The sequence below is a fragment of the Megalops cyprinoides genome, chromosome 22 (genome assembly GCF_013368585.1).
Source record: "Megalops cyprinoides isolate fMegCyp1 chromosome 22, fMegCyp1.pri, whole genome shotgun sequence".
NCBI classification, from domain to species: Eukaryota; Metazoa; Chordata; class Actinopteri; order Elopiformes; family Megalopidae; genus Megalops; species Megalops cyprinoides.
In genome coordinates this window covers 8,359,980-8,375,274 of record NC_050604.1, presented here as the reverse complement: position 1 = coordinate 8,375,274, position 15,295 = coordinate 8,359,980, and the positions used below count along the sequence as shown (strand labels likewise).

The following is a 15,295-nucleotide window of genomic DNA, read 5'->3' as shown; positions in this document are numbered from 1 at the left end:
GGGAGGGCACACCTTGCCAATGCGGGAATGTCACGTTTTGCCGCGCTGCTTCACGCCTCTGTTCCTTTCACCGCCCCTCTCTCTCCCTCCCCCCTGACAGGTAGAATTAAGTATTCGGAGAGGGTGTATGACGCCTGCATGGACGCCTTCGACTGCCTCCCCCTGGCCGCCCTCATGAACCAGCAGTTCCTGTGTGTACACGGAGGGCTGTCCCCGGAAATCACGCACCTCGACGACATCAGGAAAGTATGTGTTCCGCGTCGCCCTCTGACACCAGAGTAGTGCTACATATTCTATACGTGGGACAGATATTCAACCCCATGTGCTTCACACTGGAGGTTCTGCCTCTCCCATTGTTGAAACGATAAGTGCACTCATTGCAATCAGCTGTAGGTGTTTGCTAACTCATTGTGCATGCTCCAGAGGGGGCATGGTCTAACATATAATGTCCACAGGGAGCACAGTAATGCAAATAGCACCAAAACCACCTGTCAACAACTGGAACCTCCAAGGCAGGCAAGTGCAAGGGATGGAAGGAACGTTGGAACTCGATATCTGGTTGAAATGTGGAATATTCTGGATCTCCGATCAGCTTAGATTCAGGCAGCAGGGCCAATCGAAAGCACTAGCTGGATTTCAAACCCAAATGAGGGGGTGGATAGTTTTATGGAATTCTCATTTAAATACACAAAAGTTGAGCAAAAATATCCCTGCTCAAAAAGCTATATTCTGTATGCTCCAAAGCTCCAGTGATATGTACAGTATAATATTATAATTATAGATACACAATATAAAGTAATAAATATAAATAAAGCTTTTTTTAAGTAAAGAGGCTTGCATTTTTGTATGTTGGTATATAACACAGAAACAGACAAGCCCTTTGTCATCATAATTTATATGACACAGTGTTGGGTCTGGGAATCTGATGTATACTGATTTGCTAGCAGCTCAAAACATAATTGGATTTTTATGTTTTGTATGACTGAAAAGAATGTTAAGATGCAAGAGGTGTGTGGTGACATTTACAAAGAAGACAAAAAAGGCCCCCGTCTTCTCCTCTCTTCGCTTTTGCTTAGTCATCTGACACCAAAAAGGAGATTTTTCATTTCGCCTCATGTATTTGCTATTATGACCTCAGGCTATTGAAGCCATCCTGTCTTTGCTTCAATCCCCTCTCCAAACAATGCCGAGCTGAGGCCTACATTCTCAGGCCCGCGGGGTCTGTGCTCTTATGATTAAAAATGTAAAACAGTCGAGCCTCGCCGTTCGCCGAATTCAATGGAAGCCGGTCGGATCAAGGCTGCGCAATTACACGTCGCCTGTAATTGAGCTGGGTCATTCGTGGCGGCCATTATCTCGCGCACCTTTCTCCTGGAAATCTGTGCCCTGGGACCTGGCCTTGAATTGTGTTTCTTTTTCGCCTCACCATTTCTGTTCCAGTCCTTCTCCAGAAGAAAAAAAACTAGAGAGAAAAGAGGAGATAGCTTCTTATTAAATCTATTGTAAAAGCAAAAGGGATTAAGGCACCCCCAGCAGAAGGGGCGGTGCTACTGTCTAAGATGGGTGTCAGATTGCAGAAGGTGTTGCTTCCTTGCCGGTCGTAGCATTGTTACCTGGTCACACATGCACGGTGTACCTGTCTTCATGGGTGTTTTTTGTGGAGATGGTGACAGTGACGTTTGCCTGTGGACTTGTGAGTGGGTAGATGTGTTTGTGCTTGACTGTATGCATCTGTGTGTGTGTGTGTGTGTGTGTGTGTGTCTCTGTGTGTGCATAGCAGCAGATAGAATTGGACTGTGAGAAAGCAAAAGAAAGGACTGATCAACAGTACTGGAAAGTGAGCATGGCACTAAATACAGCTCAGAGGACTCAAAACATTAGTGAGGAACAGGAAACTTTTCTACCCTTAATTGAATGGTTTAAAACTCCTGAGGGATCCACATCAAATCATGTTTTCAGAACTTTTCAGCCTTCGAGGCAGAGCTTGTCATATCTGGGGAACTGAAGAGAATCTTTATAACAGTTTAATTTGTCATTACTCTGTGCGGTTTTTTTTTTTTTCATGATTTTTCGTAGAACATCATGTACTGTCGCACTAATTCAGGTGCAGGAGCAGAAAAGGAACAGGCTAGACGCATGGTGGGAGGACCAGTATAAGTGCAGATTTAGTTTAATGTTCAGTCATACTTAATCAGGCAGCAAAAATACTCCCACGCAGAAACTCTTAATGAACGCTGGCGGTATCGCCAGAGATGAAGTGGTTTCTCTCTCTGTGACTGCTCTTTAGAGGGGGAGAGGGATTGGGGGATGAAAGATGAACAGATGGGGCACGTTAACTCTGCTCACCTCCCCGCTTGTTGTCGTGAGTGCGTTGTTTCAGTGTGCCGCTGTCTGCGCAGGTTCAGACCCTGCCGTGTGCCCGCAGGCTTTTGGAGGCTGGTGACGGGTGACGTCGCTGACCGTGTCCCCCTCTCTCCAGTTAGACAGGTTCAAAGAGCCCCCGGCGTACGGGCCCATGTGTGACCTCCTGTGGTCGGACCCCCTGGAGGACTTCGGCAGCGAGAAGACCCAGGACCACTTCACACACAACACAGTGCGCGGCTGTTCCTACTTCTACAGGTAGGCCCCACTTCACACACAACACAGTGCGCGGCTGTTCCTACTTCTACAGGTAGGCCCCACTTCACACACAACACAGTGCGCGGCTTTTCCTACTTCTACAGGTAGGCCCCACTTCACACACAATACAGGGCATGACTGCTGCTACTTCTACAGATAGACCTCACTTCACACAACACAGTTAATGCCTGGTCCCACATTCACAGGTACAAGATACACAGGTACATGACGAGTACAGGACAAAGCAGCCTCCATGTACATCTGCAGATAGACTCCCAGTCTGTTGCAGTGCTTTTGCACAAGAGTCAGGTCCTCTGTGACCTCTTTTGCCCTCGACAGAGTACAAGTTCAGGAAGAAGTTACATGCTCTTGCCACATTCATGTAAGGTTAGTAGTTTATCGGAGGTGTATGAATGTGTTCTTATTATTTTGGGCCAGCCTTTTATGGCGTGCCACTCTCAACCAAACCACACAGAACAACAGAGTACAGCTAGGCCTTGTACTTTGTGGAAGCACGGCCACATTGACTCATTGGAGCGTGCCACCACACGAGCATCATTTCAAGAAACAAGCTCTTCTGCGCTGGGCCAGGTCTTTGTTAGGGTGAGACACGGTGAAGAACTTTTAAAACATCAACCGGCAGCTGTAAAGCTCTGGTTGACTGATATCTGGTGCTGAAAACAAAAGTCATGCCACAGACCAAAGCACCGTTGGCCCCCGTCACCGAAGTGCTCTGCGCGCCTGTGCCGGCGGCGATGTCTCGGCAAGCCACGCCCACAAGCTGTCGCGTCTGTCAGAGCTGTCAGTCATTTCTCCTGCTGTCACTCACCGTGGGTGCCGTGTCACTCTGATGTCAGTTAAATCTGACAAAGAAGAGGGAGCGTCAGACGTGGAGCTAATCGTCCAAATCAAAGCAGCATTGTAAGAATAATAAATGATACACATCATGTTTTAAGATAATTAACCACAATTTACATACACACACGTACAGATGCACCCACACATATTGGCACGGTTCCACGTGACAGCTATATAAAAGTGGATTTTTGACAAGTGCCTCGGTTCAAAAATGCTGAAAGTAAAATGTCATGTAAGAATAAGGAAAAAATATTGTTACAATTCTTAATCCTGTCACCTGGGGTTAAGTGCAAAACACGCAAGGGTTAAATTGAATCTGTTCTTCTGTCCCAAAATGTATTGTGATCCATATCTGATGGCTTATTTGCAGAATTTCACACCTGTGTCTGAGCAACGTCAGTCAAAAGGACTTAAGTTCAGTACTACAGCTGAAATGACAGGTGGTACAAATCTCTTTAAATTCAGAAGCGTGTTGAAAACCTAGCATTCCTAAGCATTCATCAAGCGAGAATGGAATCTGCAGAATAGGTGTGTAACAGAGAGGCCTGGAAATTTCCGATGGTTTCTGTGCTCATCTGATCACAGGATCCGAGTGGGCGGACCCCCCGCGCAATCCTCACGCGCCCTCCGCGTCGCTCTCCCGAGCTGCCCGTGATAATTCTCGGTAATTTGCAGTAATTCGCCGGCGCGCCTCACTCTCCCTCTCCTCGAGAGCGTGGATGGCGCGAGGTGCAGGAGATAGTCCCCGCTCTGAGCTAGGGCCCCCGGTGGCGGCCGGCGGGGTTCCTGCTGCGGGCGGGCCAGGCGGCGCCGGCGGAGGCGTGCCCGCGGGAGCGGTTCGTCTAAGGTTAGCCGCCGCTGGCTTTGATCTCGCCACTTGAGCTCGTCACATGTTCCAGCCGAAGCTCTCCGTGGCCACTTACAGTCCTGAGAGTTCTCTGCTGTTCTCTCTCTGAATAAAGGGACTGGTTGGGTGTCCTCAATACTCAGAACCATTTTAAGGGCAAAGGACCTAATCTGAATTTACAGGGACTCTTCCATTGTTTATTTTTGATGTGTGTGTGTGTGTGTGTGTGTGTGTGTGTGTGTATGTGTGCTAATGTACATACATACATATTGCCACATACATACATATAAGTGGCAGACAGAAAAGTAAGGCATTCAAAACAAAGTGCTACAGCGTAGCTGACATGTTACTTGTAAAGACTGCACAATAAATATGAAGGACAGCTAACATCATATCAAGCAGGAAATTGTCCGCTGCCGAACAGCAGAGCTATGCAAGAGTTCACAGCTGCAACTGGACTGGCTCATGGAGCCTCTGTATGATAATGATGAAGGGGAAAGGTGTGTGTGTGTGTGTGTGTGTGGGGGGGGGGGGGGGGGGTTATGTGCAGGCACCCTACATTTGCTTGTTCGTCACAGTAGGTATTGTGGAAAAGGCCAAGCTGCCCGTTGTCTGCTTGACGAAGCGGTAGCAGCTCCATTGCTTTTGAGAGGCGAGGCGCGGAAGCCCTTCACCAGTCTGTGGGGACGAGTGCGGAGAGGGCTGGTGTTGGTGACAGTGCTTAAAAGCCTGTCTGACGAGCCCCCTGCTGCAGCTGTGATGAATGTCACAACTGCCACTTTCAGGAAGGAGCAAATGTTCAGAGCCCCCCCTCCCCCAGAGATGACACATGTTCATTACCTTGTCATGATTATGAACCGGGAAGATCTCTGATATTTATGAAGAGCCCTCCCTGATCTCGCAGAAACCAAAATCTAGTGCAGCCTGGCAGTCGTTAAAGGTCACCTAGTACTGTTCTTTGAAAGAAAAAAAGTTTGCAACCTTACTGTTTTCATTTACTTGGAAGCTTTACAGCTGTTATGTAGGCAGAAGAATTGTGTGTTTAAAAAGATAACCGCCGGAAAAAAAATGGTTTTGCATGAAGTGATTAATTAGCATAGCAGATGTTTTTATCCTGAAGGATGTTCATGTGACGCGTTCTTGCGTATGAGTTTACATATGTGTGATATGGTATAATAGGGAGTACATCTGCTTCTAATGCTGGATATTTCCATATGTAGGTAGGTTGCTAAAGTCAGCAGAACCTACAGGAGCTGTAGCCTTCAGGTCCTGATTCTTAGCCACCCTGCTTCCTCAAACGCACCAAGCCCAGGGAGATGTCCAACCGGCACGCTTTCCCTGGGCTTGGCCGGAAACAACCCGGGATGTGTGTGTTCCTGTGCGGATGCAGAGAGAGTGTCTGTAGCGTCTCTCGGTGCTGGTGTCAGGGAGCGGCAAGCCCGCGTGATGGTTGCTGTCGTTGTCTCGCGTTGTCCTCCCCACGTTTGAGGGGGATCCTGTGGCGCACTGCAGAGAGGATGGGGCAGGACCCCTGTCCCGCTGTCCTCTCGGTGAGCCCTCAACACAGCTGCCCATTATGGCTTAATAGGCCTAATGAATGCATGTGACTGCATGCAGTCTTTTAGTGCCCACGTCCGGGGATGCTTTTTCCTCAGGGAACGTGGTACCATCTCAGTCCCTCTTTCTTTTTTAAGAAAGGACCAATTGTTCCTGTATATTTTCTGTTTGAGCCGTCAGACAGAAAGCAGATGTGTCAACCAACAGGATGCTTTGTGAACATTATATGGCTGCCATGTGGTTACCAGTGTACCCCATCTTTTACCCCATGTACCCTGTACAGGATCCTATCTTTCAGTACCCACAGCTGCAGATGCTTTTTCCTCAGGGATTGTGCTACCATCTCAGTCCCTCTCTTTTTAAAAAAGGACCAGTTGTCCCTGTATGCTTGCCATTGAGTTGTCGGGCAGTGGCTTGAGCCAACGCTTTGTGAACATCACATGTGTGGTTACTGATGTGCCCTTTCTCAGGACTGCATGAAAGAACGGGCACGGCTTGAAATGCACCCGCTGTAGGTGTGGTCAGCGCTCCCTCTGTCCAGTTGGAGCAGAGCAGGGACAGGAGCTCTCCAACGAGGCATAAGCAAAATGACAGGGGTCAGTTAGCTCTCCAAACCGCCACAGGCGGCCGTGCGGGTGGGGGTGGGCCGACCGCTGCGAGGAGAGATGACCCCCCTCCGCTTCCCGGAGACAGCGGGGCCGCTTGTTAACAGCGGGAGATTACAGAACCTCTTCACTCCGCCTCACGCCTCCAGTGACAGGCCATGACAAGGTGGAAGGGTTCAGTGAGTGTGCAGCTCCGGAGTACCCGCAGAGGTCGTTTTTCCCGCCGAATGACCTCATGAGCTGGGAGATTCGCCTCCCCCCACTCTTCCCCTTGTCTTCAGCGCTGCGAAAACGTCAAGGAAAAATGAACACTTTACTTACAATTTCTCAGACTTACATCAACGCACAAGCAAATACACAAACAATGAAGGGCTCATTCAAATTTTGCACACATGGGGAGAGACAGTTGCGCACACAAACATACACAAACACGCGCTGGTTTAAAGAATTGCACTGTGTTATCCCCACAGCAAAGCGCACATTTCTCTGAAACGTAAACAGCCAGTTGGGCCGTTTGGTCTGGGTTGGCTTTGCTAAAGTTTCCAGGGAAAACAAGAAAAACAAATTTTTCTTGCTGTTCATAAAAACTTTATGAAACCACAAACAGTCCATACGTTTGCAGCTGCAAAACAGACATTTTCATCCAGTAAACCGAGAGATGGAAGTAGAAACAAAGCGTGAAGTTTTTGATAGCATTGTGGGTGAATCTCTAGTTTTGCAAATACAGTAGAATTGGTATGTTCTTAATGGAGCCCTGATATTCTTGCCATTGCCATGAAACGTTGCTTAATGTTAAATGTTAAATTGAAGGGCTGAAAACATATAGCAATATAGGCATATTTTTTTCATAGATAGTGAGATGTTCTCACTGTAATCATCTACTGAAATGAGAGCTACTCTGTATGTAATACAAATAACATACAGATCTGTTAAAAATGCCACTTAGGGATGTTCAATGAGAAGAGAATACCCAGGGAGAGGGTTTGGCTGGACACATTTACCACTTAGAAGTGATGCCTGCAGGGGCCATTGGCTTGATAACCTTCCCATAGTCTGTTCCTCTAATGTAGTCTAGACAATTTTCAGGTCTTCATGTAGTTGTTCCATAACATAATTTCTGCTTCCGATCAGAGACGCATGTGAAATGTTAAACCTGAGGTCACTGCCATTTAAAGGTTGCTCACAGTGTGACAGCTCCTGCGGTTTGATGTGGTTGAATGCATCTCGCCTTGTTTAACAGCTATCCTCCCCCTCTCTTGCAGCTACCCTGCGGTCTGCGACTTCCTACAGCACAATAATTTATTATCAGTCATCCGGGCCCACGAAGCGCAGGATGCCGGGTAGGTGTCTCCGCTCGGCTACCTGCAGTCCCGCCAGTCCCCCCATCAGTCAACGGCTGATCCAGGATCAGTTTGCCAGCCTGCACTCCAAACCACAACCGTTTTCTTTGGAACAAAATGGGGAAAAAAAGGCTAGGATCAGTGTCGAGGGTCAGAGTCCATCAACACTCCTCACACACCACCCTTCAAAATTCAAGCGAGGATGGACTGCCTCCTCTTAATCACTGAGGCCTGCGATGCTTTTTTTAAGACGATCTTGGGAGCAAAGTCCAATGGAAAAGCCACTGAGATATCTTAGAGCAGCAGTGTAGAGCAGTGAATGTAAAAACACAACTTTCCTCCTAATGAACTTGAGCAGATTGTTAATGTTACAGTTTTTGAACCCAGTATTGTGGATCTGAGGGTTGCCAGTTCAAATTCAGTGGCTCCTGGAAGCATATTCAGTTGCTCCTGCAATACTCCATTTGTGTGTACGGGTTGTGTACAGTCTTCCCTCACAGCAGGCTGTCGTCTGAACGGCAGTGCAGCATGACCGCTTCTCCTTTGTGTTACCCACAAACAAACCAGTAGCACATGACTTCACGCCGATCGCTGCCATCTGCCCGGATTGAGGCAGCTGCCAGCGCGCTGTCCGCGGTCCAAGGGTGATGTTTTCCTTACGAAACCAGACAATATTCCTGCGATCTGCCCGCGGCCGGGCGCTGCGGTCAGTGGTGGCGGCGCTCCCTGCTCTCGCCCTTTCCGCGTTGTAGCTTCTCGTTTTCAGTGCAGCTGACTGGCTCGGCCCACAGCTCGCGTAAAAGAAAGGCAAGTGCTAGTAAGGCTAGCTGGCTAAGCTAATATGGGTCAGTAAGATAAAGTGACAGGGGGAAGACCACCCAGAACCAAGCTAGCCATCCTGTTTAAACTCTACAGTGGACCAAGGGCACCAAAGGCCTCGTCTAATGTGTTCAACCAGTGACAGAACAGAGTCTTTAGGGGGCAGCTTTGCAACCAATAATGAGATGTGGAGCTTTCAGACACCGTTTGACTGTGTTCAGTGGTTTATGACCTGCTTTGATTTCTGAGGTGTTTTGCTGGGCTGTCCCTGTTTTTCCAACCATTCATTCCCTCCCACTCTCCTCTCTTTGATCCTTGAGAATGAAGTGGTGTTGCTGCACATTTCTCTAGTTGTGTGCAGTACTGCCCGAGGAATGTTGGAGCGAAGCTGGAAATTAATGCCATCAAAACGACATTTGGAACAGAGCCCACCCCATTGGCCATTCGGGTTTGGCTGTGGGCTCAGATTGGTAATTGCTGTAATCAGTCATTGCTTTCTCCCTCCCCCAGATATCGCATGTACAGGAAGAGTCAAACCACAGGGTTCCCATCACTAATCACCATATTTTCAGCACCCAACTACCTAGACGTGTACAATAACAAAGGTAAGTACCTTTAGCATGGTGTGTTCTACAGAAATTATTGAGTGTCTCCTAAAGCAACTGCAGAGTGTTTCATTAAGAGATTGTTGAGTTTTCCTTAAAGCAATTGTTGAGGGTTACGTGCTTCATAAAGCAATTGTTGAGCATTCCCTTAAGCGATTGTTGAATGTTCCCTAAAACAGTTGTTGAGTTTTCCCTAGAGCAATTGTTGAGTGTTCCTTTAAGCAGTTGTTGAATGTTCTCTGCAATTGTTGAGTTTTCCCTAAACCAATTTGTTGTCTCCCTTGCATTTGGGGGCTGGGGGGGTGCATTGTAGTGTCACATTGTATTTCTTAACTGGTCCTCTCAAGTAATTTGGGACTTAATGTAGAGATGATGTGTAAGTGACTATCTGATGATATGATGGTTTTTTTTTTACCTCACCCTTCAAAATTCAAGCAAGTGATGTGACACAATCAATAGCAGATTTTGAAACATATTTTGGAATATTTCTGTGTATTCTAAAATACTTAGGAACTCAATAATGTGTCTTGGTCCAAGTTTGCTGCTGTGTATGTCATGCTGAATTTTTATTATGTTGCAATATTACATGGAAAAATATGCATGCATTTATATATGTAAAGGTGTGAATGAATATATTATAATGTCTGCTAGTCATTTTGACATTTGACATTTCACATTTCCTCACTGGTGTCAGTGCCTTCAGACAAGACCACGCAATGTAGGGGAGGGACCACACAGCAGTTGTGACTTCACAGTCAGTTATTCTTACACTGTATAAGATCCATGCAGCTGTCGGAGGGAGAGCCCAGGGAGGGGGAGGGGAGGGGGTGTGGTTCGGACATTTTTGAGGAGAAATGAGGAGAATTCAGGTGGTGCTGCAGTGATCTGAGGGGTGAAACAGTGGATAGACTTATTTAATTCAGTTTGACTCCTTTCAAATGAATCCTGTCTCACCCCGTGCCCCCCTCTCACCCCATCTTTATGCACAGTTTACAGCTTATGATACGTCACACAAGTGTTGACAGGTTATTGTCATCTGTGGGATGTTTCTGAACTGTGACAAGTGCCATCTGCTTTTTCATCTGTCTTGTTTTTTTTTGTTTTTTTTTACCCAAAGGCAATGATGGTTATCCATAAAGAAAGAGAAAAACATTATGTTAATTTTACCTGTTTTGAAAATTGTTTTTTTTTTAATCCGTTTGCTTTCATTAAAAGAAAAAAATTGGAGGGCTCCATTAGCAATTGCAAATTGCCATACCATTCATAGCCTACAAATTCACTGGAGGCCCATTTTTGTCTAGTGAAATTGCTGTAAAATGATTCAGAGTGCTTATGTTCAGAAACTATTAATTTGAGTGTTCTGGCTGAATTTGCATTGTTTGCTTCAAAGAACATTGGGCTCTCGTATCGGTATATCAGTGTTCGGTACGGCTATATGATAAGACTGTTTCTGTCCAGGCTGTTCCCTACTTGCTGTGAGACATATACAAGGCCATGGTGTGAGCAAGGCTTATCGCATTCATTGTTACCCATCACCCCCTGGGAGTTCCAGAGGCATGCTGGGATTGTCCGTGCCCTGAGTTGACATCACTCTGCAGTGAATGAATTGGCCGTCCCTGTTTTGCTTTCTCATGTTTGTACTGAAAGAGATCAGATATCTCGCAGGGCTGTTCCAGTTTGCTTGCTTCATATGTGACGTTGATTAGATTAAGGTCTGTATACAGATGGCAAAAGCCTTTAAGTCATCAGTTGTTTTTGCCTTGATGTTTCCTAAACTCAAGAGAGTTTAAAATGTCAGTGTTTGTAGATTGTCCAACTCTGGAAGTCATGGCCTTAAATAATATAATATGTGTGTATATACACACACACGCACACACACACACACACACGCACACACACACACACACACACTTTCTTTCTCACTGTGGTTGTTTGTATTATACATCTAAATACATGTGGGGGTGCATGGACATAAACTGTGTGTTGATCGTGGTTATTTTAATTTAAACAAGGATGTAATAGATTGTGATGTATAGTGACCATGCAAAAAGGGGATGGTTAATATACTGAGTAAACATACCGGGATACTTTTGTAAGCATTAGCGTGTGAAGGCATCAGTGTGCGTCTTCCAAAGCCCAGGGCAGTAAGGTCTCTCAGCAGGCCCTGGCTGTGTTGTTGGGCCTCTTTAATTAAACAGCGATGGCATCCACTGAGCGATCGGTTTTCAGAGTGAGGTCTTCAGCAAGCGCCGTGACCAATGGGAATTGACCAGGGCCGTAAATTAAATGCAGCTTCGGCGGGGCCATCGATCTCACACGGGGGCTGCTCACGGGCCCCGTCCCGTCCTGTTTGGTCCCGACCCACGCCAAGTGACCAGTCAGACTGGTCTATGTACCAATGCACCTCCTCAAGGCCAACTACATTCAATTATATTACAGTATTGTCATTTAGCAGACACTCTTATTCAGAGCGACTTGCATAGGATACAGTTTTTACATTATATCCATTTATACAGCTGGATATTTACTGAGGCAATTGTGAATTAAGTACCTTGCCCAAGAGTTAAACGGCAGTGCCCCAGTGGGGAATCAGACCAGCAACCTTTCAGTTACAAGCCCTGTTCCTTACCACTAGGCGACACAGCTATGTTACAGTGTAACGGCACGATGCACACCTTTCCACAGGTGAGTGAACACGCAGTGGTGAGTCTATGACAGCAGCAGCGTTAGGTGTGATGGAAACGGTGACACCAGACACCGTGAAGTCCTCACGGTAGCACAGCGGCCGCCAGACCATTAGCTTTGTGGTTAGCGCTTCCAGCTAACCCTGAGGCTCATTTGTTTCAAACAGCTGCTGACTTGCACTAAGAATACTTCTGATGCATTTGAAATCCCAAGGCCCTGGACGTACATACATAATAATAAGTGTGAGAGTGCCCTCTGAGTTCACCGTTCATGAAGGCAAATCTTTCAGCTACGGTTTGAAGTCCAGTGAAGGGGCTCCCCCACCAACGCTCATCTGTGCCAGTTTGCCTATTACAGCCACATTTCAAATTGTTACATTGTGTTCCCATGCCAGAATCATGCGGCTCATAATGAGCCGTGAGATGATACTTTCATGGGGAATTGCGCAGCAGGAACATTGACACCTGCTGCCAGCAGGGGGCAGTGTTGAAGACACTTGACTATAATCAAATCACTGTTCTTATTGTTTTTTTTGCTTTTTTTGGAAACCCTGTGAAAATTTCCCTCCTGCGCAGAAGGCATTTATTTCCCGCCCTCTGCCAGCAGCCCCCCAGCTGCGCGGATCCGCCGGGGGCCTAGCGCATTCGGAGTCTGCTGCTTGCGCTAATCAAGGCAGCAGCTCTGCTCGTAAAGCTGCGCCTCTCCGTGGGACCTGCGTCTGCGGTGAGCTGGCCCCTGATCAGAGACCGCCGCTCGGGGCCCGGGCCACCGCCGCTCCCCGCTGGCATGACATCACCAGCTGGACTCCACTGGTTTACCTCCTCATGCTTGTTAGGGCCTGCCTCCGGGGCGGTTTCCTGAATGAAAATGAAAGTCCTCCGTGCTTCTCTCCTCTGTTTTGAGGAGGGGTGGTCACCACCCTCTCCGCAGCGCATAGCTGTCTGAGCCATTCCAGGGTTTACCAGGAGCAGGTCAACGCAAGCCACTAACAGGCAGCTTACTGTCAGCACAGCAACCGGTTCCTTAAAAACCCGGAGTGGCTCAAACTGTGGTGCACCAGGAGTGCTGTTTCCAACCCTGCAGGAAACGATTGCATCATCTGATTTTCACTGTAAGATGAATGAATGCTATCCAACAGCAAAAAAAGGAGGAACCATCTTGCCCTTAAGGTTGAGATGTAGGGTGTAACTTTTTTCATAGTAATTTTACTTTTTTCATAATTATCCCTTAAGCTTGTAGATGTATTAACAATCAGATTTGCCTCTAGCTTTACAGTGCACAGCTTGGTGGTAACTGTTAGCATAGCATGTAGCACTCTTTTTGTTTGGATTTGAGTTCTTTTCTCTGGCTGTCTTCCCAATAAACAATGTCAGCTGTAGCGAACTGGAAGTTATCATTTGTATATCACTGTAGCATAAAGCTGCATGTTTCTCTTTCAAAGGGTGCGAGGGCTATTCTTTTATAAAAAAAACAAAAAAACAAAGTACCTTCTGAATGTTCGTTAAGCATTCCTGTCAGATCGGAGTTTGAAATTTGTTTTGTTATCCATTAAAAACAGTCATTATGTATTTGTGAGGGAGCCAGCCTGGTTTATCAGATGTCGCCAAGCGCTGCGCGGGTGGCCAGCTCAGATCCAGACACATTTCAAAGTTAGGGAGCGGTCGTGTCCTCAAAGAGCAGTGTGGAAGCAAAATGCCATCCAGGTGAAGTATAATTGGTGCGTTTCACACATCCTCTGAAATGCAACCACCCAGTGTCCCAAATGTAAGTGAATAATGATTGACATCTTTATACCTCCATTTAAGCGTTACATTTGTTTTAAAACGTGCACTGTTAGCTTTTGTGATTACAGATGTGCCATTTGTTGGTAATGTGGCCATTGGTTTTTGTTTTATTCCTCTGACTGAGATGAAAATTCAGGTTTAAGAGGCAGTCAGGCATTTGATAGGGAAGGACAGGGTAAAGTAATCTGGGTTCGATAGCTTCAGAGATTTGCAAACCTCTCTGTAGCATGGACTTACAAGTGCTTCTTCAATAATGAATCAGCAGTAATTTCCTCTACAGAGCCTCCCGCTGCATTAAATATCATTGATAGTAGAGCAGTGTGTCTGTGTTACACCAAGAAACCAGAACCTGTCCACTGAGGTACAGCCCAGCTCTGTGCTGAAATGAGCAGTTGAACTAGCTGCAGAGAAAGGGAGTTCCTTGTGTGAGAATTTGGGCCCCCTAGTGGTGGGTTATAGGAAATTCAGCTCTCTGGATGCGCTAACCAGTTCTTTTCCTGACAATTTTCAATACCAAGCTTTAAGAGTCGAGTTGCGCTGGTATCCAAATCATTATGACTGTGATTATCATTATCTATATTGTTGAATGCAAGTAACCTGCCGGTTTAATTTTATTTTCATAACAAGTGCAGAATTATCTATGACCTAAGATGCTGTAATTTTGGGCGGGGAGTATATAAAAACTGTACAGTTAAGCACCTTGTTTAATTTTTAAGGCTCTTGATTAAAATTGCAGTTGAGCGCGTGCAGAGAGCCCTCAGCTGTGATTGGACGGCTGACTGCTCTCTCTCTAACTTTGTGTGATTGTTGGTGAGGCGGCGGGTTGGGTTTGGTGTCAGCGGGGCTGCGTCATGGTTCAGAAACGGGGCTTGCAATCTGAAGGCTGTTGCTCCCGGTCCTGGGTGGGGCACTACTGTTGTACCCTCAAACAAGATACTTAACCTGAATTGCTTCTGTAAATATCCAGCGAGTCTCTCTAGATAAGGGTTTCCTTTAAGGGAATAAGGCAGCATGATGCAGTGTGATAATTCTACAGGATGGCAGTTTGTGCAGCTGTCAGAACGTGGGTCACCATGTGCTGACATTGCCTCAGCATTACAGAAATGTTGCGAGAATGTTTGTGTCTGCTCGGCATTCATGTATTGCCAGTTTCATTAGTTCATTTCTTGTCTTTTAGGTCTATGCCTTCTATAGGTGTGCAGCTCTGTGTATTGTGATGTGTCTTTAAATCAAAGTCTTCGAATGCTGGTTCAGGTTGATATTTTCTCACTCTGGTTGGCTAAGTGTGTATCTGTAATGGACAAGTGGCTCTGTCTTGTGAAGAGACACTGTGACAGGGAAGTCCTCTGCGGTGACAGCTGTTGTCATTGGCTGTCAGCACCACGCACAGCGTCGCTGCGGGCAACCAGCAGCTCTCACGGGGAACACCACTTTAGCTTCTGAGCACTGCTCAACCAAACATTGCACCATCTCTTCGGGTGGTCACAACATTCACTCCCCAACCTGGAGGTCAGAGGTCAATCCATTGCTGTGTGGACTTGGTATGCCAAAGGTTGTTGGGACAACACTCTTGATG

General features: G+C 46.7%; 1 protein-coding gene across 6 annotated transcripts in view; it reads left to right on the top strand.

Moving 5' to 3' along the window:
- LOC118769393 (serine/threonine-protein phosphatase 2B catalytic subunit alpha isoform-like) overlaps positions 1-15,295 on the top strand; it is a 104,328-nt gene that overhangs the window by 73,368 nt on the left and 15,665 nt on the right. For all 6 annotated transcript variants that reach the window (XM_036516436.1, XM_036516434.1, XM_036516433.1 and 3 more), the window contains exons 5-8: positions 101-246; positions 2,480-2,619; positions 7,749-7,826; positions 9,156-9,250. In XM_036516436.1, the coding sequence (XP_036372329.1) occupies positions 101-246; positions 2,480-2,619; positions 7,749-7,826; positions 9,156-9,250 (459 nt within the window). The remainder of the gene's footprint in view (positions 1-100; positions 247-2,479; positions 2,620-7,748; positions 7,827-9,155; positions 9,251-15,295) is intronic.